The 26652-nt window shown below is 46.4% G+C and overlaps 3 protein-coding genes across 5 annotated transcripts in view; 2 read left to right on the top strand and 1 right to left on the bottom strand.

The window, feature by feature from the left end:
• The window catches only part of LOC120443918, a 31553-nt gene extending 28196 nt beyond the window's left edge, over nt 1–3357 (bottom strand). The window contains exon 1 of one of the 2 annotated variants that reach the window (XM_044005708.1): nt 3323–3357. The gene's annotated coding sequence lies outside the window, so the exon portion shown is untranslated. The other variant, XM_039623359.2, reaches the window with a different exon arrangement.
• Nucleotides 1–26652, top strand: part of LOC120443916 — a 105990-nt gene that overhangs the window by 73538 nt on the left and 5800 nt on the right. For both annotated transcript variants that reach the window (XM_039623356.2, XM_039623355.2), the window contains 9 exons: nt 398–537; nt 11049–11154; nt 15366–16064; nt 16685–16801; nt 20564–20961; nt 21547–21696; nt 22379–22561; nt 22629–22767; nt 23621–23830. In XM_039623356.2, the coding sequence (XP_039479290.1) occupies nt 398–537; nt 11049–11154; nt 15366–16064; nt 16685–16801; nt 20564–20961; nt 21547–21696; nt 22379–22561; nt 22629–22767; nt 23621–23830 (2142 nt within the window). The remainder of the gene's footprint in view (nt 1–397; nt 538–11048; nt 11155–15365; nt 16065–16684; nt 16802–20563; nt 20962–21546; nt 21697–22378; nt 22562–22628; nt 22768–23620; nt 23831–26652) is intronic.
• Nucleotides 4964–6173, top strand: LOC120443920 (heat shock protein 23). Its single transcript, XM_039623362.1, has one exon. The coding sequence runs from the start codon at nt 5159–5161 to the stop codon at nt 5810–5812; it is 654 nt and encodes a 217-aa protein (XP_039479296.1). The 5' UTR covers nt 4964–5158; the 3' UTR covers nt 5813–6173.

Here is a 26652-nt window from a genome sequence, read left to right as displayed (position 1 = left end):
AATAAAAACATAATAGCCAATGTAGCAAAGTGCTGTGTTAATAAATATGCACATAAATATGTCAACAGTGTGGCACTTGACACTCGAACCGAAAACGGCAACGAAAATAATTATTTATTAATTGCGGCCAGCTCGCCCGAACAATTGGGCTCATCAGGAGGCCGGCAATTAAGTGGCATTAACATGACGAACAAGCCGCCAAACCTCAGTGGCATGCACCTTACCCCACTACCCCTTCTACCCCTTCTACCCCACCCACATGTTTGACGGACAGGAAGTGTGTTAAACCCAAACCCAAAGGACCGCATACAATCCCAAGCCGAGCAGCTCAAAGCCCCGAAAACCGAACCACAGCCATCCAGTGTCTAATTAGTGTGACATTGTCTCCCTTTTGCAGGAGCTGACCGTCAATCAGCCGCAATCAGGAGTCCGCGAGGCCAGCGAGTTCATCATATCCTGCACGGCCCAGGGCTCATCCCGGATGCAGTTTCAGTGGTTTAAGGATGGCGCTGTGGTGAATGCCAGCAAGGCAACGAGGTGAGTCTACTATATATTATATTATATATTATTATATTATATACGTGGAGTCGCAGCTGCTTATCTCGCGAAGCCAGCTCGAAATGCCATAAACTGTGTGCCCCCCAAATGGAATATGGAATGAGGGGGGTATCGGTAAACTAAGACTGAAGACTGGAGCTTTAATAAAATAGTATAGAATCGAATCGGGAAATATGGGAATATCAATGTCACACTCGGAAAGTCAGAGAACGGGGGAAATCGCGAGGGATGACTCTCGTCACAAGTGTTCAATTTGACTTTATGACTTTTACACATCAATAAACATGACATAAAAACGCCAGGCGGAATAAAAATGAAACGGCCAAAAAGGATAAATAAGTCAGGGCAAAGATAAAGATTTGTCAGTGGCGGCCATGGACGAAGGACGAAGGACGAGAGGGACATGTCTAACTTGGGAGCTGGTGAACTGGTGAGCTGGGAGCCCGAGTTCTGGACCAGGCCGAAACCTAACCGCAGTAAGCCTAGCCGAATGATTGATCATAAATCCAACAGAGTGGGCCAGCCGGAACACATGTGTGGCCAACATATACGAATGGCATGCCCATTCCATTCCATTCCAATCCGGAATCCCTCCAACTTCCGACTTCGGAGTCCACAACCCCGCAATCGAGATCCCTTCGGATCCACTTGGCTGGCTGGCGGGGAGTGTGGGTGCATTACATAAAAAGCATATGGCCGTAACTAACGAGGGGCTGTTACTTGGACGACTTGGCAGGGGTTATGAGCAGCTTAGCCCTTCCAGGAGCAACACCACCCACCACTTTCCGACCGCCATGTTGCCTTGACAATTCGCCTTGCAGCCGAAGGCAGCGCACCACAAAGCTCAAACTTTAAATGTGTTGCGTGAATGGCAAACGAGGAACGAGGCGGAGGTCCTTTGGTCCTTGGAAGGGACTGCTTAAATGAGCGGCGTTCGCAGGGCGGTGCAGATGCCGATGGAATTCGCAATTCATTAACAAAATTTTAAGCCTTGGCAGGCTTTTGGGCATTCTGGGATAACCAGTTTTTTGGCAACTACATGTCACGAAACGTTGCCAAAAGTTGTTTTTATCAGACCAGAAATTTATATTTCCTTTCCCTTCAAACGATCCAAATTTCTATGAGAATCAGTATAAAATGTATGGTTTTAAAAATATTTTATAAATAGAAAAGAGACTATAATGGTGTGTTTAAAATATAACTAAATATAGATCCCTTCACCCGAAATGCATTACTTGTTATGCAATCGGCAGATGGCTATCACACTGATAACGATGTGTTCCATTTTTATGCGCTATTCGAATAAAAGATTGTTCATTCGAATATAACCTTTCAAATAAATAAATGTACGGCCGCCATGCCCGCAAATCGATAACCAAATCTATTCTCGGAGCTCAGTTTCTGTTGGCCAGTGAAGCCAACTATGCGTTTTCCAAATGCCAACTGCTACATAGAACATGGAACAATTCGGACCCTTTCATGGCCATTCCTCTGATGGCGCTGGAGGTGGTGGGGCCCAGACTTATGATTACTTTTATGCATATTTGTACGGATCCAGCACATGTATGTACATGGTATCCTTGTTTGCTGCAGGACCTCCACGTGGCTGGCAGCCCCTCCATCAGTTTCAGTTTTGCCCAGTTTGCGTGGCCCACTTGGACGCATTGATGTGTAAAAAATGACTGGCGTACAAAGCCGCAAACATGTGTTTTTTCCCCCCAATGGTGGTGGTGGTGGTGGTGGTGGGGCAAGTATTAGTAAATATTTTAACTAAAGTGAAGTGAGTGAAGTCATTCATTTGGACATTTACCAACTTTGCATTATACAAACGACTACACATTAAATCCGTCCGATGACTTTACTTTTGCGTACTAAAATAACCGGAAGTAAGTGAATTTTGAATGCTTGATTTCACCGCAGGGAGCTGTTCACTTGGCCAAATGCTATTTATTATCGAAACACGGCCAATACTAGCCAGCTACCGATTAGTTCCCTCGATGGCTATTTGCAAACAATTGGCACATTTAGACACTTTGCGTAAGTTTGAGTTAAGGGAGTAACTTTATTCACACTGATTAAGAGCACATGTGTTTCAGGTGCAGACTAAGAACGTGCCAAAACATTTTCCACTTTCCATAAAATACATGTATCTGCAATCCTTTCTGACTAGGGATACAGTATCTTCTACTTAGATACCTTTAAGTGCGCCATCGAAGGCGTTCGGCCGTTAATCTATTGGATTGCCAGTCGCCGAAATTGTGACCCAGTTAGCAGATGTTTATCGGCAGCGCCATAGGCAGTAACCCACTTAATGAATGCAATTATTTTCCAATCACGGCACTAAGGCATCCAAAAGCTGGCTAACTAGCCACAAACTCCACAACTCCCAAACTCCCAAACTGCCAAACTGCCAAAACAGGGGCTTTGATTAACATGCCTTGGCGTGCCAATTGCCATTTGAAGGCGGAGGTACGCACATGTGTGTAAAGTAATCAATGGCCACGCTCATTAATTGCGCCCCTAATCCTGTGTCCTTTGCAATCTGGGGCGAGGATTTGCCGGAGTACAAGGCCGTTGGGCTGATTTAGTGTCACAACAGTAGTAATACAATTATTGGAGCTGCGCCCAAGCAAATGCTTCTCATTGGGCCAACTTCGATTGTTGGGCTTAATGGGTGGCTTTCACTTTTCAAAAGAATCCTTAATCGCTTAACCTACTCGAGGTCCTTTTATTGTTGCAACAACACCACTCTTTGCTTACTCACAGCTTGCAAGCACCTTAAAAGCCCGAATTGAACTGAGTTAGAGAGTGAAAAGCAGCACAACGAGATCACTTTTTGCCACATTTTATTTGCTTCACAAATTCCAGCTAATTCCATAAACAGGAGCCTGCTAACAAAGTACGCTGTGCTCGTTTCTCTGACGTCTTTGACATCGATGTGTTATGTAAAAGCGGTACACAATTTGTAGCCAGCCAGCAAGCCAATTGACCTTTTGAGGAGGGAATTGAGATTCCTGCTAATATTAGCTTAACCCTAAGCACTTGCGTAATCTATATTTGTCCCAGCGCCATGAAGTGGAAGGGCTTGACTGCCTGTCAATGCAATTTCAAACCCATCTTCCCCTTATCCTTTTGCTTCTCCCCTGGCCCAAGAACACGAGTTTGGCTTGGAAGCTAACGAAACTGTTGCAGTCACTTTTGGCCGTGCTCTGAAAATTTGTCAAACTTGCTTAAAAGCCAAAGCAAAAATTCAATTTCAGCAGCCATGCAGTGAGCAGTGAGCAGCCAGCAGCGAGCAGCCAAATTGCCTGACCCCAGCAGCCCCAGACATAAGTAAAATATATATCGTATATATTTTACAAATTGGCTCAACTCGGGGCAGCAGTGCTACAAAAATGGCAGCAACAAAGAGGCAACAACTGTCTTGACAACGCAGCGACGACGTCGTCGTCGAAGGACAATGGATTGCAGCTCTCGAATACAGGGTGCACGTCGAGGGGAGGAGGTCCTTTGGTCCATCGAGCCGTATGGTTTTAGCGTCTAATTTAATCCGACACAGCTTTCATTATCTTCAGCCAATGCGAACATTTTGCTTGCTTACTTTTGGCATATTTTTTCTAATAGCTTGCACCCTGTTTACAGCTGTTTGGTTAGCATTGCAGTCACACTGAAAAAAACATAGCTATACAACATATTTTTCCCTCTTTCATTGAGTAGTTTCAGATGCTCATAGTGCGATTTTCTCAGTGCATGCACATCCAATGTTTGAGGGGGGTCACGATTTTCATTAGTTTCAATTGCCACAATGCGTCTCGTCGTCTGCTGAGTTCAGTTGCCCGGATTTGCTTTGCTTTCTCATCGTGGCGGGGTGACAATGGCACAATTAGTGACACCATCCCCAACATTCCCCGCCAGCACTCGGTTGCTTCAACATTTTGGCATTATCTCATAACTGGCTCAACTCGCTGTGCAGTGTTTTCCTTGTTCCGTCTTTCAATTCCGGCTGCTTGGCGCCACTTGTGCAATAAAAGGACGAAGCTACGCGGCTGATTGGACTGCTGGTGGGACGGGTATTGATCAAACAGCTCGGGTTGTCGGACAAGGCTGAGACCCACTTTCCCGGGGACGCGTGTCGCTCTCTACAGTAAAACTTGCATCGGTATACAGGAAATTGTAGTGCTCCTTCCTAAAGAAAATGGTAAATCAAATTAGCTAAATGAAGCTAGAAAAGCTGAGATTAAATGGGTCAAACTTCTTCAAGCAACATATTTTGGATTGTATTAAATATCCTCTCCTCTCCAGCGAATGGGAGTTCCACCTACAGAGCAGTCACTGTACCTAGAAGCGCCATTGAAGGTGGAGCAGAAGCAAGCTCAGTTAGAGTGGCTTTGGTGCCAGGTACAGTTGTGCAGCTCCAAGCTCCGCCGATTACCATACCCTCATCCACTCAGTTAGCTTGTAAGAGTCGAACCGGGCGGAGGGCAACGGTTTTTTTGGCCACCTAAGCCAAAAATCAACACGCTTGCTCCGTGTCCAACGAACCGGAGACCGTGTATCGGGAACCGGAACCGGACCGGGAATCGGAATCGGAGGCGCAGTCATGCCCATCCACTGGGACTGGGACTGGGAGCACGACCACGAGCATGGTCACCACCACTGGCAACCGCCGCGTCGCCACTGGTCCACCGGGGAGTCCAAGTGCCGCCAGAGGCACTACTATCTCTCCCACGACCTGGACGTTTGCGCCCGGGACTTCCATCTGCGGATGGACGACAGTGCCTGGTGCCATGGATCCTGTCTGGTGGGGCGAGTGGTGATAGAGACCGGCACCGAACCGGACTCCCTGGGCCGGGGCACCTTCAAGGTGGTGCTGGACGTGCACCACTTCCAGATCGCCGAGCTCACGGTGAAGGCCAGGAACAGCGACACGGTGTGCGTGGAGGGCAAGCAGGCGGATGACCGGGCGGAGAAGGGTCAGCTGTGCATCACCCGCGAGTTCACGCGATCCTACAAGCTACCACGGCACTACGATGCCACCCAGGCACGGGCCACCTTCTCCGCGGACGGAATACTGATGATTACGGTGCCAGCACCACCGAAACTGGACGACGTGGAGCGCCAGATCGAGATCGAGCCCACGGGCAACTACTTTGGCAGCGTGTCCGATCCCACGGCCACCAAGGCCATCGAGCAGGCGGATGTGGACGACGATGGTGGAGAGGCTAATCCTGCTGGCACGGCGATGGACAAATGAAGGCGGCGACGTCTGGCGGTTGCGCAACGGTTCCGCTTCCTCATCCCCAAGTGGAGGCGGAAACCCAAACACGTTTAGGCCGCCAGAGGCAGTCGATCGGCCGGAGGGCAGTTGGAGTATTCCAGGCGGAGAGGCAGGCGGAGCACATTCCAGTCACCTGGCACACACATGCACGTTGGAGTTCTTCGCGAGAACCAAAGTAGCTCGGTTTGTTCCTGGGTTCCAGCATAGATGGCACGTAGTCCTTCGTTCGAAACGTGAGCAAATATGGCGAAGTCAACAGTTTGGTAGGATTTTCTTAAGGTAGCTTCAATATTCGATTTAAGAGTTGATATCCGCTTGTGATTTTGTTTTACGCCAATAAAGGACTTTATCAGAAATCAGTGAGGGTGTTTTTTTTTTCATATATCCTGATTTACCCTTTGCTCTTCGGAAGAAAGTAGTAATTGCAAGGATTTAAAAGAAATTGTTCAAGAATCGTGTTTTTACTTCACTGGAAAGCGTATTTAGAAATTACATTTAATTAATTCTAAATCAAATCGGATCAGGGAACGGAAAGATAACAAAGATTCATTCCACCGAGTTGTTATTTCAAGTACAATCCGAATGAAAGTGTCCTCCGGCTAATCCGGAAAACAATCCCAAATCAGGGATAAATCATGCCTCTGGGAAAACTCCCGCTCGAATTGAAAACCCAAGCGAATTGGATTTCTCGCAGCTCTTAACTTTCCTGTCACGCAGCTTTTGATTAGCGTCAAATTTGAATAAAATTCACTAACACCTTTTGTGTTTTCCTTGTATGTGCTCGTATCCTGGGGCACTTGGCCCACAAAAGGACAACAAGGATACACAGCTAGTCAGCTGAAAATGTATACATATGTATGTAGTTTTTCCATCGACCCAAGATTATTTTCTATACAAAAATGGGTATGCAACCCTTGCAATTAAATGTCGGATGAGGAATTTAATATTTTGATTTACTATCTATAGAGTTCGTTTACAAATAGTTGTGCAACTTTGCTGTAGCACTCTTCAGCTCCAACATATTGTGCCCAAAATAATATATAAGAAGTAAGGAACTGTGACCCACTTCATAAGAGCCCAATCAGGCCTGCGGCCTTCTGCGAAATCGTGGGCTACTGCTCCGTTTTTGATTTGGTTTTGGTCCCTTGCAATTTAGACGTTGAGACACGTTTTCCTGTTACGATTCTAATGAAATTTGCTACATCTTCAAGTGAATTGTTGCAGCTGAAAAAAATGTTTGGGAAACGAGAAAGGAGCGACGAGGTCGCGTACTTTGTCATCGTTTTGTTTTTATGCGTAGTTGCGTTTAATAAACTTTTTATATGGCCCTCGAATGGGTCGAGTCCGCGGACGGAGGACTTGTCAGTTATCCGGACGGACAGGCTCAATTCTAATCTAGTTACGGTTGCGGGAATGATGCCTGCAGCTTTAAGATATTGGATGGACTCACTTGCCGGGCCGTGGTATATTCATATTTACGAGTATGGCGATGGCGATAAAATATTCAGCAAGAAAAGCAACTTCACAATTTCAATTTCCCATGCCATATTGCTGGCGGTGGGGACAAACCAAAATAACACAACGATAATAAACACCTACACACCCATTTTATGAACTCATAAAACACTCCGATGGAATCCGATTCGATATTTTATATTTACAAACCACGCATATGAATGCCAAAGTGCGTATGTCCGTGCTCAAAGGACCTCCAGCCTCGTTGTCCATAAAAAGCGCCCATATGCACCTCATCCGCTCGCAGGACCTAGAAAAACACCGACTATTGACCATCGAGCATCGCCATGGGTCATTCCCATTGTTGTTTCATGGTTTTTATGTGTCGCTGGTCGACAGTGCGCAGAAATCGGTATGCGGCTCACAACTAATTTTTTGCAATGGTCTTTGATCCGTTGCGGGGCGCCGATTGAATGTTATTCTGCCAACTTTTCAATCGCACAGCAATCAAATATCCCCGGGGATTAGCCAACTTGCACATGAGGACGCGACAGCTAATTAAGCAAATTGATGCCACATCAGACGGTAACGGAGCTGCAAACTGGAGGTCTCTGGGGTGCTGGAATGCAGAAGGACTTGTTTCCGACAGGGGATCTTAAACAGCGACAGCATTGACATGTAGGAAAATATAAATATTCGCATGACGAGTTGATTTAATGGAACTCTATAGCTTCAACATTTAATGGCAACCTTTGCTATCATTTGTTCTTAAATGGAAATTGAAGCTTCAACATTTAATGGCAACCTTTTCTAACCTTTTTCAAAGTTCCATTTGCTGATTGAACATGGGAGTATATTTAAGCACGTTTTCAAGCTGGCTATCTTAGTTGTAAAATAACTAAGTATTTTACTGAAAGAACACCTATGTATCGTATACAGTGGTTTTATGTGGCACCACCCTTTATGCTGAACATTTTCCCCCGGTTCGAACTGTTCGTGATTAGTGCAAAGTGGGCATTACTGGCTGGAAAATCCGTGATTTTGGAGCATGTACATCAGAGTTTGCTGACATCGTAAGACTTTGCCACCAGTGCCGACGTAATTGGTCCATTGAACCTTACAGCCAATGCGTTGTTATGAGTTGTTTGACCAGCAACCAAAGCACATCAGCTCAAATGAAGCGCGCAGCTTGGGGATGCCCTCCCGTCACAGGCTCGCATCCTGCGGACTCGCATCCTGGCCGTCGTCTGGCTGCAGTTGTATTTACAGGACACGCACACAGACACGCACGCCTACGCAAAGGCATTTTGCGGGCCATTTGTAGCGCTTGCAATTCCGGAAGGCGGACCAGAGGGGGAGGGGGATTTGGCAGGGGAGTGGCAAATGCATTTTGCAACCGCAGCCGACAACGGAACGAAACGTTTCTGCCCCGGGAGCAAATTCAGTTGCCGGAGATGGTTACGTGAGGCAAATCGCATTGGGAAAATGCATCATTAACAGGAAGCGAGCACTGAAACCCCAAATACCCTAACTGAAACTGGCGAACTGCAACGCGGATTGTTATACGTTTATCAGCTAAATAAATAAGTAAAAGAGATTTACTTTTTCGGAACCTTTGCCTGCCATAAAAATAAATATCTGCAAGCAAATCCCACCGAATGGCGTTCAAACTTGAAGATTATTTGACACACAGCTTAGAGGCCATTGCGCGGATAATCCAGCCCAGATCCAGATAAATACATGCATTAAGGACATGCGTATATGCGCCCTTTGTTGGGTCCTTTCGTACAGTATATGCGTGTATCCTTCGAGGCAAATCGAATTGAGCACACACCATGAAGCGAATCGAATGGGCTACAGCCCAGCTCACCAACGAGCCAAAACGAATAATGTTCAGCTGTTTCGCAGCGATATTAGATAGCAGTCGATTCAAAAGAGAGCAAACCACCAGCTCCTTTGCACATCACGTACGCATCGCTGAGGTCCTAATCCTTCGTCCTGCTATGCAGTTGCTGCCGTTGCAGTTGCAGTTGCAGTTGCAGTTGCACTTGCGCCGGGCAATGCAGTGGCATTAGTGGTGCTGCTGCGGCTTAGCCAGCTTCCTGGACAACCAGGACAACCAGGACAACCAGGACTAGGACGACCAGGACAATGCTGAACAATGCCGGACAATGCAGGACGTCAAAGTCGATGTCAATCCTGCCTGGGCCCATTTGCCGTAAGCGGGGCGCCAAACAGGACCTGTGGCCGCGTTGCTGTTTTTGCGGTTGTAGTTAGCGAGTCCTGCGAGGACATCATAGTCGGCACTGGTACGGTGTTGCTGCTGCATTGCATTTAAGCGTTACGCACTTCCGGTTGGGAGTGTTATTACTTCCGTTGCCATTTAATTGATTTTGAAGGTGCTTGGTGCTTGGCGGTGCCCAGCTGGGGCCACAAAGGACTCCTTCCGCCCGGTGCCATTAGTAAATTGTAGGTTAAGTGCTCTGCATGCGAAAGCTCAATAGACGCCTCTACACCTGTAAATAGCTGGGCCAAAGGTACTGGCAATGCGAGTGGGTGGGCGATGCGGTTAAGGATGCGGTTTTTGGGCACTTTTTGCCGGCGTGACGTCAGCGCTATCCATGCGTAAAAGTTATTAGTGAAATGCACTCAGGCGGCGGAAGAAAGGCGCAAGAAGAAGAGTGAGGCGGAAACTGCTGATGTTTGTTGGCCACGAAAACCTCAAACAGCACTTAAGTTGTTGCCAGCTGGAAGGTTTTGGTTTTCGGCTTTCGGTTTACTTTGCTTAGTGCTCATGCAATGCATTGCCACCAGCACCACCAGCACCACCACCACTGCAACCAGGTGCAATCTGCGATTTCCAGCTCTCTGGAGGATTATGAGCCATGCCCGGGAGGAGTCTAATAGGCTTACCGTGCATTTTCGACAGTTTGCGCAACTTTTGCTCAAGCGGAATTTAAATTCGCAATTACGCGATTCCACGTCGCTTGCCAGAGACACGAGCTCTGCGATTCTCGCATAATTGAATGCCGGATTATATATGTATGTATGTATGTGTATAAAAAGTCATGTAGGAACGTAAGTGAGAGTAAAAGTTGTCTAGCCAGTTGATTGATTCCACGTTTGCAAACACATTCCCCCGATGGTTGAACCAGATTTACAACAGCCAGACTCATTGGCGAAACTCATTGGCACATGCGAGTACGTGTGTAAACCGACCCATTTATCCACGAAACCAAAAACTATTAACAATTTTAGCAACAATGCGTTGCCAGCACCCAGCCGCATCCAGGGCATTTCGAAAAACATTTGAAAATGAAACATGTTCCCGCTAATTGACTTCGAACCGCAGCATCCGCGATTGTTTCCCCATTAGCAATGATTTCTTTCGCCCAGGATGCCATGGGCTACGGTATAGGGGGGAAGTGGGGGCTATGGGGATATGGGGCCGTGATAAGTGAGCTGCTATTAGTGTGTCAATTAGCGGACTTGCTGCATATGATCCAGCTCACTTGGCCCGGCTCACTCCATGGCATCCAGCTTGCAGCATATGGCATATTGTATGCGGTATTTGGCATTTGCCATTCGCCATTCGGAATTCGGCATTTGACTGTCACGGGGCGTGAGAATTAATGCACGACTGGCAGTGTGCGAATCTGTTTCAAGTACTTTCACTCGCGGAAACCGAAAGTGGAGTGCTAATTAGCATGACTAACCAGCGCTTTCATCTGCTCATCTGCTCATCTGCTCCTTGCAGGGAAATCTGGACCACGGTCCTGCCGCCCGAAACCAAGGATGTCTACACCGCCATTCTGGGCGTGACCAAGGCGAGTCGCATCGACGAGGGCGTCTATAGCTGCAAGGTAAGTGATCATACTCGGCTACTAAGCCCAAAATATTATTATCTATTCTAAGGTAGCACTGTCTATGCTCGACTTTCATCATTAAGTTACCTCAGTTCCTATCAATTCCATTCTATTTAAATGCTCTTAATATCTAATAATTATTCCTTTCTTTACATTGCTTTTTAACTTATTACAATAATTCTTTCTAAAGGATCTATGTAACTTGTTTTAGAAGTCGTAACTAGGCCAGCATTGATTCTGCATCATGGCTTCAAAATATATGCCATGTCAATCCGCGCTGATGATCTGAAAATGCCACTTGGTCCTTTGGCTTTTCTTTTTTTATAGCGATTACGGTTCCCCGGGCACTTTCAGGCCTCGGCAGACGCCCCGTAGTATTTTCAGCTGACTAATCAGTCTAATTGCCATATCATAACAGCGCAGAGCTCTTCCGACTGTTTTATGCCGTCTGGAAAATCCCAGGCCCCTTCCATTCCAGAAGGCCACATAATTACATTTGGCTTAGCCGCGTTCTGTTCACGGCTGTGTTCTTCATTTTCGCTATAACGTTGCTTTTAATTAGACTAATTAAAATATGGTAGAGCGGCCAGATAGAAAAGGAGTATGATGGAGAGAAATGTGGCCATCCATTGCACTTGAATGCTCTTTCTCGGGGGCCAATTACATTTTAATCTATGGTATTAAACATTCTTTTGACTGCGGTTTCCGGGTATAAATTTACGGATGCCCAAAGATGATTTTAGGCCCTGGATTCACTCTCACTCTCTCTTTTGGCTTACAGCCCGGTACTAAATAAGAGTTTTAAATTGTTCCGGACGATTAGACCCAAAAACTGCCCTTCTTCCTGGCTGCCCAAATCCTGCAGGACCCTTCTTTATGGCTTAGGTAATAACATATTACGCAAATGGCTTGTAAAAAAATATTGGCCGTACAGGAAGCCACGTGAAAAGTTGGCCCAAGAAAAGTTTGGACCACCAAGTACGTGAACACATGACCAACTCACTTGGATGCCAAGTTAGTTATAAATCAAATGGTAATTTGATTGTCTGCTCACGGGAGATTGTAATAAAATGTGCGTCGTCCCTTGCGTACGAGTATAAATCAGTATAAATCAAATTTGGAATTGTTGCCAACTCAATTGAACTTTGGCATTAGCATAATGGCTCCCCATTTTAATACACAACATTCTACTATATTTGCGCTCAGATTTAAGCACTTTAAGTCCGCATCGCAATCAAAGGAGGGGAACTGCAACCACAAAAAGCGTCAGCATCTGTTGCACCACCCAGCTGGCATTTCTTGGGGCCCAGGACGCAGTAACCAGGACACAAGACCCATTGTATTTAGTGCCTGGTCCGAGGCTCTCCAGCCCAAGGGGGATTCCACTAAGTTCTTTATGGGGGAGCCTCTGCTTTGGCCGCTTTGTGCCTTTGGCGCGCCTCGTGCCGCTCACTTATTATTGTCCTGGCTCCCTCGTAATGACGCACCCTGCAGATCAAAGGCAGGATGGCAGGACGGCAGGATGGCAGGACGAGGCAGCAGCAGCAGCCACAACTGAACGATAATCACGAGGATGAGGGCCGGACCTGAGCTGGAGCTGAGTGCTCCAAACTGGGTCCCTGAAGGTCGATTGTGCCCACGTCTCGCAGCTGTTTGCTGAAAACTCGAGCGCATGAATCCTTTTCAATAACACCGCCTCGGGTTCCAAGTCAATAAAGCGCCTGCCAATGCCTCCACGGCCCATTATGCGTACTTGGGGACTCGGATGCATGTCCACGTCCATAAGTTGTCCACCGAAATACACAAGAATACACAGGAATTCACAGCAATACACAGCCATATATATATGAGTGAAGCGAAACAGCAAGCGTATACTTCTAATGGGGGCGTGTGCCAGTGCGCATTTATTATTTATGTATTGATATTAAGTATACGCCTTGTTGCAATTAATTCATCCGCCTTGGGGAACTCAGCCGTCTCGGGCGTCTCGGGTCCATTACGTGCACAATGGCCCCAAGCGGTGCTGTCTTTAAGCCAGCTGCATTAGCCCCACTGCCTAAGCCACTTCAGATTTCGCAGGACACGACTGGAGCTTAAGTGTCCTCTGGATTATAAGTGTACCGAAAGAAGGATGTGTCGACCTATGAAGTATGAGCCAACTGCTGTTTGAATGGGCAAAGGAAAGGGTATCTTTCTCTCTTAATTTGCCACAATATTAAAGCAATAAGAAACAAGATTGCTTCCAGTTTTTGCGGTTGCATTTCGAAACCTCAATGCCAATATCCATTAGCCAAATAAATGCTGGTGGCTTCGAAAATAACCCATTTTATGAACTATTAATTCCGTTGGAGTGTTGTTCATTGATCGGCGCAAAGTGTGCGGGCCAAATGCTTAGCCATTCACGGGGCACAATGTGTTGTTTAACGACTTGGCCTGTTAATGAGACGCGACTTATCCGGGCCAATAAAATACCATTTAGCCATAAAGGCGCTCCTCTCCTCGTTCCGATGTCGAAGTTTTGCAGTCGGCCAGCGTCGCAACTTAATGAGTTAATTGGCATTTGGATTTTGTGGCCGGCCAGGATTTGTTGACGCTGCAAAGTCGTAAATGCCACTGCAAATCCCAACGACACATCCCGATTCGGAGGAGCACAAAGAGAAGCGCAGAATTTAAAGCCGCCATGGCCATAAAAATGCCATCTAACCTTTGGCTTACAGCAAAAGTGTTTCGCTCTCGCTGTCTATTAAATATTTCCGGATCGACTGAATCCAAGAGCCCGAGGGCCCAGATATCAGACGAGGATGCAGTGAGACCCGGCCAGACAAGTGCGCGATACCTTCAGCACGGCGTCAATGATGCCGCCTCCTCGTTAGCTGTATCATTTTGTCCCTTTTTTCTGTTTTATATATTTTTTTTTAAATTTGAAACGGAAGTGGGCTGGGCAGCAGCCCATCATCATCATCATCGTTGACGCGTGGCAATGTCTGGGTTTTCCCACTTGAAATAACTATGCAGAGTATCCTTGCCTGAAGAGTTACTCACCTGCAACTTAGGTTTTGTTAGCTGAGACATATCTATTCCCCTCGCATATTTGAAAACTTAAAGTATATACAACTACTTACCGTAGGGTTATTTCCTGACTACAAATAGAATTCACAACCTTTTTGCCGAGTGTAGCACTCGATGCTTTCCCAAAGGAGGAATGTGCAACATTGATGCCGACAAAGCAAGTTTACAATTCGTTTGCTTGCCATCCGCGTGGAAATAAATAAATAAATGCAAAAGGTTGGCTCGAACCCACACAATCCTACCAAGGCCTTAAGTAGCCAACTTGGGCCAGCAAGCAAATGGTCGTAAATACTTTGTCTCGTGTGGAGCTTCAAGAGTCCTTGGACATCGTCTGAGTTGCCGTTCGAGCAAATACTAATCCCCAACTCAATGCCCTATTTTGCAATGACAAATATGATTTGCATTGCGTTCCGGCTGTTAAGCCTTTAAACTACTTTTCATAAACTAATATACGAGACCCATCCCAACATTTGATTATGACTGCATATCAGCATATCACATTTCCACAAAGTCGATGGGCAAACTCAAGCAAATCAGGACTCGTCATATCCAATCAGCACACAATGAGGTCCTGCTGACTAGCAAATAAGTCTATTAAACAAATCCTTGGATGCCTCGGCGACGGCTGACAGCCATTCCAGTTCGAGAAACAGTAGCTGGCCACAACTGCTGTTTCCCTTGTCCATGTCGACATGCGTGCAAAGGACATGGCCATGCCCCCCATGCCCCCCTTGCCCATCCTGCAGGATGTGTGCCATGCTCTTCGACAAGGCTGCTGATTCTCGGCTATCGGGCATTGCTGGGCTCTCAATCCGCTTACAATTGAGGCGGCAATAATAGTTCAAAGTATACATATATACTTCACTAGTAGTGAGTAATATAATTCAATTATAAGCAATACAGTGTGAATATTATATTGTAGCTTTTATTTCAATTTACAGTCGTGGCTATAGCTAGTATATAGTTTTCCTGACCACGACTGTGGCTTTCTGTTGATATGAGTAACCAAAGCGATGGCATTATGGTATGCCGCTGACAGGCGCTTCTTGTGGCCTGTCCCTCTGACTGGACTTTGTTAAATGAGCTGAACTAACCACCACCACCTTCTGGTTTCCTCCTGCTTTCTCCTGCTCCTCCAGGTGACCGACTGGGGCGTCGAGCAGTGCCGCTCCCTGCACATCCACATCAAGTCTCCGCCCCGTCTGCGTGTGGATCCGGCGAGTGTGACCCTGCAGCGAGGTGACTCCTTGCGGGTGAGATGTCTGTCACCCGGTAACGATGACATCAAGCGGTATGCACAACTGGGCTACAGCTGGACGCGCAATGGTGTGCTCTTCCAGTCGGACGCGGCCACCGCCATGTGGGAGGACCTGTATCCCGACGGCAGCATATTGAAGATCAACAACATCCAGAAGTCAGCGGAGTACGCCTGTCTGGTATCCAATAGTGTGCGTCCCGTCTCCCGGAGTGTGTACATCAATGTCATCGAGCGGAATGCCGTGCACGTCTGTCCGGCTGAATCCACCTACGGCGTCCATTGGCCAACCAGTGCCCCCGGCTCGCCCATCATCACCGACTGCCCGCGCGGATTCGAGGGTCACCTGAAACGCATCTGCGAACAGAGGGACACGGGCAACTCCACCTGGCTGCTACCGGATTTCTCCGGCTGCGTCCGGGACGAACTGCTGCTCATCTACAACCGCTTTCTGGCCCTGAGTGCCGGATTCCAGCAGACGAACTCCTCCAACATCCTGAAGGCCTGCTTCGAGTTCACTCTGCAGCGAAGGCACAGCTTTCTGCCCGGCGAGGCCAGCTTCCTCATCGATATGCTGCATGAGGTGAGGATCCAGATGGTATAGATTCCAAACTTACACTCATACTCATCCCAGATTAAAGTGTAAAGGCCATCAGGGGAATGGCCTTAACATTTCCGTATTGTGACAGATTTGCTTAAATTGGCCTAATCAAAATCGGAATTGCAATTCCCATTGCTCCAAAATATCCTGTTGCCGCAAACTCCGTTTTTTTGTGTGGCATTTATCTGGTCCGTCTGCTTCGACCGCAAAACCCTTAACACATTTAAGCTTCACCTGGCTCCTCGGATCCTTGGATCCTTGGAAACCTGGCTGGCGGCCACTTGAGAAGATGGGGCAGCAACTATTTTTACACACAAATGAATGCAAAAAGCTGCTGAGCCGAGCGGCTTGTCATTTTTCACACAATTTTCGGGCAACCGAAACTGCAGTCAAAGAAAACTTCTTCGCCTTTTTCTTTTTTTTTGGGGTCGCCTAGCAACCATTTTTCATTTTAATGCGCACACAAATTTCCCGACTAACGAATTGCTTTGAGGAGGAGCTTCCTCCATCCTGGGGCCCCTTAAAAACGGAGAGGGTGGGGCGGGTAATCCTTGCCACTTGTATTATGTTGTCTCAACTGTGTTTCCTTGGCCACTTCACAGCTCGACACCTACCTGCAATTGAAAGGCACACAACTGGAGCGCGAGATGGCCGCGGAGATTATACTGCGCATCCTGGATAAAGTCATGCAGAATGCCCAATCCTTGAACAGTCAACAGGTAAGTGCCACGATGCCAGGATAGCAGGATGCCAGGATAGCGCAGTGCCAGAGTGGCGGTATGCTATACCTGCAATCCCGCATAAATTATGCCCAGTGTACTCCGTACTCCCATACATGCAGCGAAAAGGCAGAGCGCCATAATTTATATCCTGCAGCCATATTCAATATTTGCCAGCCCGGGTTTCCTTACCCATTCCGGGCATTTATTTATTACGCTCGAAACATCGAACACCGAACATCGAACACATTGAACATTGAACATTGAACTGGGCCAAAAGGTGGGCCTTGCCAGCTTTTATTTAGCTTGTAGTTGGCCTGTCATTGGGCTCCTGCAATTTGCATACGGACATTTGTCTACCCCGTTCCCGAAGGCCGTGTACGGATTTCCAAAGCAGCCGGAGAATTGATGAGCCTGCCGGCCCAGCCTGGTAATGAATACCTTTTTCGATATGCATGAGCTTGTGCATTTTTCAGGTTTGTCAGTGGTTTTACCCATGTCCTGTGTGAGCTGAATTATGTGATATCCTTACTGATCAGATTGCCTCGTGCTACACGTGCCGATTTTACTGCAGCGATAATTGGTTGGCTATGCAAATATCTCAGGGATTAAAAACCAAGCCTGCCTAATTTGAATCTTCTTTTGGTAACGAAAATTCCGTTCTCAACGAAGCATTTGTAGTTATTTAAACTCTCTTTTTCCTTGTGTATCCACGCCCCATTGAGCAGAACAGCTAATAGAGAAGGACCTTAAAAGGTGCCGCTAATGAGGCGCAATCAAACAATTTACCCGCGACCCTCCGCAGGACAATAAGGATAACCACTTCCTTATCACCTGGCAAAAAAGGCCGACACTTTTGCCCAATCTCGAGCCTCCAAATGGCGCTGAAAAGTGGGGTATCCTTATATTTTGTGTGGTGGAATGGCATGGTGGTGTATGTATATCTCCATTTGAGATTGTGGTTTCCATTGTTTCCGGCTCAACTGAGGATTTCAAGGGGGACTTGTTTTTTGGGGGAGGGCAGAGACACTCCACTGCTCATGCATTATTCCGTGGGCAAATTTTTGCGTACTTGGCGTGCGGCATAAAAGTGAGGGAAAGGACACTGGCAGGATAAGGCTGGCGTTTTTGGTATGCAAATTTATGAGAGTGTTGATTGCAACTGTTTGAATATGGCACTTCCCCCGAAAAACGGGCAAACCTGTCATGACGTGAGGATAATTGGAAGGCTGCCTCTTTGGACACCGTCAGCATAATCTATTAGCCAACTGAGTGGCTTAAATATTCAACCTTTAAGATGGGAGAAGTTGCTCCGGCCTCAAACGAGATATATTCGCTAAGCTCATAGTTAACGCGCAGTTGGATTAAAGAACTTTTTAATGCGCATAAATTAATTTAGTTTCGCAAGAGTTTTGGCTGAGCTATGGCATTTCAATAGAATGCCTTAGCGCCATGTGAGCCCGAAAGTCGCTCGCCGATGCGAAAGAACAATTTATGTTAAATTTTTATTAGCTGACGCAGTCTGAAAAACTTGCCAGCATAATTGGGTCGATTAAAAAGCGTTGGCATTCGCCATTCACCATTCGAACTTTCCCAAAGTTGCACAAATAGTTTGCATCGTTTTTATTGACTGAGCAAAAAGTTTAATGGACTGAGTCGAATCCCCTTCCCCTGCAAGTTTATCGCATTTTTTGCGCGCAATCAAGTTTAATTAGTGAATCGAGGCGGTCCGAGAAAATCCGCGAATGTAATCAGGCATACGCCAATTTCCACGGCTCATTCGAACTTAAGCTGAAGAGTTCGAAGTTTTAAAGTTCAAGTTTAGCCAGGATGCCAGGATGCCATAATGCCATGATGCCATAATGCCACTTAAATCAACCGAAAAAATAGTATTCGATTTGAATACGCCACCAGCCTAACTAAGCCTCATCAATATGTTGATGGATAATAATAATTTCGCATGGAAATTCGTATATTTGCTGCTAACCAATATCCATTCACGCCCAGTGAACAGATCGCCCCGATTTGTGGTTTTCCTCTGTGCAAATGGCAATTGAAAAAGTTTTTGCACATGGCAATGTGCTCATTTTTGGATAACTGCAAAGCGAATCCCGAAAGTTGATTAAAACACTTCTACACACGCAGCTGGGATTTGCATAAGTACAAGTTCGCTGTATTGACCAGCAAAGTTAACCGAACTGACCCACTTTTCTTTTTATTTTCGAACGGCTAAAAAGTGGGCCAAAAGCGCTTCCCATTCGAATCAAATCACGGCGAATCACTTAGCCAAAAAGTATTCGCTGCAAACGTGACCCTAAGTCAGGGCCCAACTTTCCAGTTGCAAAAAGTTTATCTCACACATGGCCACGCCCCTTTTGCCGGGGGGCTGGGCGCTGTGTTGGCCAAGTGATTTGCCGGTAAACTGCTAAACGTGGCTAGTTCGAAAGTCAAGTGAAATTTGCACATGGAAAACTTTGTGCGGGCCTTTCCCTTTTATTTTCCTCCCCCAAATTCGAGAGTTTCTTTTCGGCTCCTTTTAAAGAAATCATACGAATGCCACACATTTTAATAGGCTTGTGGGCGTGTACGGTATGGGGGGCGTGGCACTGGTACTTATAGCAGCAAAGCTTAATGTTCTGATGATGCTGAAGTTTTTCGTTTTTTCGTTATACGTTTTCATTTTTTGCTCGAAAAAAGTTCCATTACACAAACTTTTCCAATTCGAATTGTTTTCGCTTTCGATTAGTTGTTGGTTGGCTCGAAACATTTATGCCGAACATAAAGCTTGTACGACTGAGGAGTATCTTATGTAAAAATCCGATGATATTTTTGATTTGTGCAGGAAATGCCGGACTCCTTGCCCATTTCTGCTTACCCACAAAATTCTGTGTACCGCCCTGTTTTCGAATTAGAAATGGCCAAATCCCTTCCCATGCAGAGCGATGCTTTGTTGTAATGGTCATGGCTTTCGGATTTGTGAATTGTGGCAAATCGGAAAATCGGAAAATCGAAAAGTCGAACATTATAGTTGCGTCCGCCTGCTTATTGGCCTCGGTTTATGGCTTTGTAACTGCACTCGAGAACGTAGCAATTTATGATTTTTATGGCCGGGTTCATTGACTGCGCTTTCCGCTCCCCTTGCCTGGCATCCTGCAAAAATATGCCACATGGCCGGCGGCAGGACCTGGTTTCGTCCTTGTTGCCCCCACTCTGTGCCACTCTGTGGCATTGATTTCGCCCATAGTTCATCGCCGGACTCCATGCGATTCCCATTGTTGGAGTCGAATTCTGTGGCAGTCTGTGGAGTCTGTAAATGTAAACATGGCATATGGGCCATGGGTTATTATCTGCCCTACCTATCCTTCATATTGGCTTTCACCAACACTTGCCAAAATGTTGCTCATCCTGGGCGAATAAAATAAACAAGTGCCGACTTTTGAGGGGCTGGAAAATCGTATTTTTATTGGAATATTTTTGTGAACTGGGGACAAAGTTATTATTATTTTTACCTCAAAAATTGCTATATTTCAATTTGAATCGCCGGGGGAATTTACATTAAATTTCCATGCAAAGGCTATGACTTTTCTATTGCTGTAAATAGGAACTTGTTTTGTGGATAAATAATAAAATTAAATACAGTAGAGTGAAATAACGGAGTTGAGCAACCATAAAACCTGGCTGGCATTTAAATGGCCAAAAATCTGCCCAATGAATCGGCGAAAGCCATTATTTAACCGTGGGTCCTTTTATTTATCCTTGCAGCAAATTAAAAAGCTGCAGCAGCTCACGCAGTCGGCGGCGTTGAACCGGGAGACCATCGCGGCCTCCCAATTGGCCACCTCGACCAGCGGGAGCAGCCAGCCGTTGCCAGGTGACAGTTCGACCCGTGGTGACGATGGCAGCGGGTCAGGGGTCACGGCAGGTGAGATGTCCGCCGCTCCCGCGGGCAGCCTGCAGTCAACGAGAGCCGGCGGAGGAGGAGGTGGAGGAGGAGGTGGAGGAGGAGGTGGTCCTGGTGGAGGTAGTGGTGCTGGTGCTGGTGCTGGAGCCTCCAGCATTCTGACAGTCGATGAGGACACCCTTTCACTGGACAGACTCAACTCGCTGCGCATTTACATGACGTCGGTGAAAACGCTGCCGTTTAATTTACGCATTTACGGGTGAGTTGCACTGCCAAACAAAAACAGATAAATGAGCTTTCAAGTGAAATCAGACACACGTCTGTCTGATTTTCAAACGAACCGAGAGCACTGGGCTATAATTTCTAATTACGAGCAAGGGGAGCGGGGGTAGATGCAAATTTGCAAGTCGAGTAAACAGTAAACTTCATTTTACGGCCCCTTGATTAATATATGCGACGAAGGAAAAGCGATTTTCCACCCACACCGCCACAACTGCCAGAGGGGGGTACTAATGGAAAATTTATTTTATGAGCGCACATAAATAAAAAATGCATAAAACCGGCGAGCTGCCGGCATGAGGAATGGCTCATAAAAGTGGAGCAGGACTTCCAGGACGAGCGACCAAGTCGACCAAGTGCAGGACTAAAAGGCAAGGCGACCTTGTCGCTTCAGGACAGGTATTTCCATCTTATGCTCTGCTCCACGGCTTTCAAGTGTCTAATTTAGCTAATTAATAGCCTTAAGTGCAGGCGGCTACATTTGCAATTTTCCTGATTTACGACGGCTCATGCAGTTTCCTTACCATTTTCCACGTCCTCTTTTTTTCCCCTTTTTTCTTTTCAGTGAGGATTTGTTTTCCGACCAGCTGTATATGGACATCGGACTATCCAGCCGCCTGCTGCACATCATGGCCAACTCAACCATATTCGCCTCGGTCATCTCGTACAAGAATCTCAAAAGTTTCCTACCCAAAACCTACTACACGCGTGGCAGGTGAGTTCACAGTTCACAGAGCTGCCAGTTTCCATTTATCACCTGGCTAGTCTGCGTTCAATGGCCGCTAATTAGTTGTAAAAGTGTGGCGAAAGTTTAAGAAACTTCTTGGGCTTAAACGATCCCACTAGATGAATGTGCCACTGCACTTGTTTAATACCCCGATTTAATGCATTCCGACCAAGAAAGTTGTCTTGGCTAAAGCCCGGCTTATGGCCACCGATGTATAATTCGTAAGCCATGTTTGCCTGCTCCTCAAATGTGTGTAATGCCAACTGCTGTCACTCCTAGCCTCCTTGGTCCTTTTGGCTGTGCCAACAAGATGGCAGGATTGCAGAATGATGGCAGGATGGCTCCTTGGCTTAAGCGTATTACAAGCAGCTGGAAAACACTGGCAACAATACCACAGCAACGAGTGTAATTCCCCAACTGTAAACAAAATGCAAATATGCAGCTGCCAGCAAAGGAAGCAAAAGAACTAAAATGGCCAAAAGTGTGCTTTCAGTTACAAGAAAATGCCAGCAAAGTTGCCATCAAATCTTGATGATTGCCCATAAGAGATTTGATTAGCTGCAATTGTATACATTTCATTTCGTTTTTAATAAACCTTTTGAAATTAGCTATAAAAATATACACACTGCATATTTAATTTACATCCTACTATGTCTTACTAACCCAACAGCGATCCCCGTGACTCGGACTACGTGCTGGCCTCCCGGATCATCCAGACCTGGCTGTTCCAGTCGAATCGCTCCAACGACAACTTCCGGGAGCCACTGGACCTGCCCTTCGAGGCGGGTCACGTGGAGATCATCTTCCAGCACGAGAGTGTGCCCAAGAAAGGCGACTGGGTGGCGGTGTGTGGGTGAGTTTTTGCTGGTTGAGAATTTGAATAACAAACTATTTATTTAATCGCACCATTTTGCGAGCAGTCACGACTACAAGGCCTCCTTCGACTCGACGTGGCGATCGGATCTGTGCATCACCAAGCACCTGATGGCGAACATCACCAGGTGCATCTGCCCGCTGTCTGGAACCTACGTGGTCATGCTCACCAAGCGCCAGCCAAATGTAAGCCAGGGTCACCAAGGTCGCCAAGGCCACTCGACGTGCCATGGATTGCCGTGGATTTGCCATGGATTTGCCATGGCATCCAGCTGCCCAATTCATGCGATTCACGTGTACCAAAGTGGAAGAGCCCCGCTTTGATTTATGGCACTTTTAGGTCCTGCCATTTAGTGGCCTCCACCTGGCGGCTCCACCAAGCGGCTCACCCTTTGTGCTCCTCCAGCGTCCGCATTTCCACATTTCCGCTTCCCTGGCTCGCAATCAACAACTTGGCCTTTGCTGCCATGAACTTGCTCCAAATGCACTCGGGTTTTCTGGGCCTCGCCTCTGAATTCTGAAACTACTGAATTCAGTATTCTGCATTCTGCATTGTGCTGGCTGCATTCAGTCAGTCATGGCGGAAATACTTTAAATTGGGGATGCACAGGGATTGAATAGCCGAGGGGGTTTTATTTGGGGACACACTTGGCTCTTAAACTGCGGGCTTTTCATTCATATTTCGGTGATATTTTTCAGCTGCTGGGGCTTAAGCTATTTTGCTTACCTGAATAATAGCATAAATAAATAAAAAAGGTAGTGCTATGAAGTTCGGAAATCATTTATTATTAAATTCGGCATTTTTTCAGTCATTTGTGTGGCATATTAAAATTACTTCCGCTGAGCATTTAATATTTAAAGTCTTTAAGACCGCTGTAGCTTAAATTCTATTTGGATTAGAATTCGGTCGATTTCTGGGCGCCATCCTGCCAAGGCAAACAGCATTTTGGTTAACTTTGGCTGGCCTTCGCTTCGCGTCGTTTCGCTGCTCGTTTGAATTGCTAATTGTTTTCCGCCTTTCGACAATTGCATTTCCCAGGCCACGCCCCACCACGCACCCCGGCGCCCCATCTTCGTGATCGCCAGCTGCGCCTGCTGCCTCCTCCAGTGCGGATCCGCCCTGCTCATCCTGGTGCCCATCTGGTGCAATCGCAAGTGCGCGGTCACGTTCCTCAAGATGCAGTTCTGCGTGTCCACGTCCAGTGTGATGCTCATCTACCTGCTGGGATTCATGAAAATGCTGCCCGCGGTAAGTTGTCCATAATTTTAATTATATCTCATCATAACATGTTAGAAAAAATAAGATTTTATTATTAAAACAATTTAATGCTTATACAAAAAGTACCAAAGAGTAACAACCTTTCAAAATGCAAAACAATAATTAAATATTTGAATGGCCACGAAAAAGCGCGCTGTGGTGCATTAAAAAACATCTGAGTTTTGCGGCGCTTTAACACAAAGCCTTTGAGTGACTGCACTGGGAGAAAAAAGGGAGCAGAAAAGGAACATGAGAAGAGTGAAGCAAAGCGTGAAATTTAATTACGCCAAAATAAATAAACAAGTAAAATGGAGGAAAGCCAAGCTGAAAGCAAAGCAACCCGAAAACCGAAAACCGAAAACCGAATACCGAAAACCAAAACCAAACATACAGCCCCCGTTGCTCGGAAAAGTAATAACAAAAAGTGTTGCATGATATAAGAAAATGGGAAAACGGCGCCTGGCAATCGAAACACAAACGAGTTTTCCACAATCCACACCTCCACCCACTCCCTCGCTTTTAAAGGATGGGAAATCCCAGCGGCTTTAACTAGCGGGCGAAAACCCTTAAGTTGTAATTATATGCGGTGGCAATCACCGATTTTCCAGCTCCTGTTCAACCTGACTTTTCAAATAATAATCAAGGCCAGGGCAAAAATCAAAAATCCGTAATCATCATCAAAACAAATTAGCGTGTCGTCTGCAAGTCGTTACCATTCCATATTATATATACTTGTACCTCAAGCAAAACTGCTGGGAGTTTTGTTGGACAACAAAGCAAATAATTTACATTTAGTTTTCGTGGCAGCCAAACGGAAAATTCATGGAAAACAATTCCCAAACCTGTTGGCATCCTCCATCCACCTCCTTCCTTGGGAAGCAAATTAAAAGTCAACAATGCACGACGGCCACTGCGACTCCCAACTCCAGCTCCAGCTCCAGCTCCAGCTCCAACTTCAACGCCAAGGAGCAAGAGGTCAGGTGCTCCGCCTGGAATCGAAATTAATATTTATAAACGCACACTCTCAGACGTTTGAAGTGGGAAAATGTTAATGCGAAAGACGCTAACCCGAGTGCGTTGAAGGAATACATGGTGGCCCTGCTATCCAAACCCATCCAAACCCATCCAAACCCATCCGAACCCATCCAAACTCCATTCCAAACCCATTGGCCAAGGTTCCGGATCCGTGCAGGTCCCCAAAGCGCCCGCAAGCCGTCTAAATTATAAACGTAAAATGTAAAATGTAAAATGGGAAATGGGAAACGGGGAAACGGGGAAAAGCATAAGCGAATAAACTTGCGATGCCTAATCCCCGGGGGTCGTGGAGCAAAAAATGAAGCAACTGCAAAGCTCTAACAAGAAATAACATTTTTGAATTAGTAATAAACTGGTCCACCGTGGAGGCAGCGGCTCAATAAACGAATGAAAAACAAATAAAACATTGTCGACGACGACGACGACGACGATGAGGACGAGGACGAGGACGACGACGAGGAGACGACAAAGGCGAGGAGACTAGCAGATAAGGATTCACAATGGCACAGGATGCGAGGACGCAATATGCACGGGCTTGGGCAGGGGAAGTGGCTCCAACAGGCACACTGCGCAAAAAAACTAGGTATCATCTAGCATAGAAGAAGTAGGTAACAGGAAACTGCAATGTGTGTTAGTGCATATAATTAGACATCATGTTTATTAATTAGTAATTCTACAAAAAAAAAACAAATATATAATACAGGACTAGATCGTCTATGCAAAGGCATATTGCATTACAAAGCACTGTTTAAAAACTAGTTAGTAGTTAGCTCTCACAAAATAGTTATTAATTACACAAAATAGTCTAAATGGGAAAGCAATACGATATTGATCATTATGTGAGGAATTTGATGCTCCAGAAAGCATTAGAGTCCTTGCAGAGCGACCAATTACGAGGACATAACATTTTTTCGGTGTGCAGCTCCTGGGAAAACTCGCATCCTCGCAATGCTGGCTGGAAAGACAAACGCTGGCGACGGCACAAAGATGTGGATGCCTGTGAATCCGAGCATGGACACCACATTCGGAGGAGCGAGCATGTATCGCTATCTGCATCGACATTTCTGCCGCACGCAATACGGGCTTTGGATGTGGATGTGGATGTGGATGTGGCTGTGTCTCAAAGGATTGCAATTGAGGCAATTTTTGAGTAATGAACGTTTGTGCTAGAAGCTCCTCGTGCATGCGAATGTGGATTGTGAGGCCAACAAAGTCCGGATAATAACATAAAGCAGGCATAGACTGCTGGCCTTTGGCACGGCAATCGCAGCACAATGCGGACTCTTGGCCAAGTTAATGAGCAACTTACGTCATTAGGATGCGTTGTGCATTGTGCAACATTTCGCGGCACTTTCAGGCTGGCAAAAGTGCCGCGGGAAAACTTGGTCCTGATAACACAATGTGCACACACTGGCACACTTACAAATACACACTTGTCATTATTATTATTATTATTGCACATTAATTGCGCGCACACGCGGCCAGAGCAACTTTATTAAAAAGTACCACAGCCGAACATGTGCACACATGCAAATTTTATGGTTTGAAACACGTGTCACGGCGGCAGGAGCAGGAGCAGGAGCAGGAGTAGGAGCAGCAGGAGCAGGAGCAGGAGTAGGCGTATCAGGAGGAGGAAGTGGAAGTGGAGCAGCGAAGACGCGGCTGCCAACGGCGTCGGACGTCAACCGCAGCCACCATCAGGCCACGACCACGACCACGACCACGCCCACGCAATGCCACAATAAATACAATTAAAATATTCATTTTACTTATTGCAT

This window comes from Drosophila santomea, chromosome 2L (genome assembly GCF_016746245.2).
Source record: "Drosophila santomea strain STO CAGO 1482 chromosome 2L, Prin_Dsan_1.1, whole genome shotgun sequence".
NCBI lineage: Eukaryota > Metazoa > Arthropoda > Insecta > Diptera > Drosophilidae > Drosophila > Drosophila santomea.
The sequence above is the reverse complement of the archived record's forward strand: the minus strand, read 5'-3'. Positions and strand labels throughout refer to the sequence as shown.

What these genes read in the sequence shown, in the direction of transcription:
- LOC120443920 (XM_039623362.1), top strand. Translation starts at nt 5,159, where the DNA reads ATGCCCATCCACTGGGACTGGGACTGGGAGCACGACCACGAGCATGGT.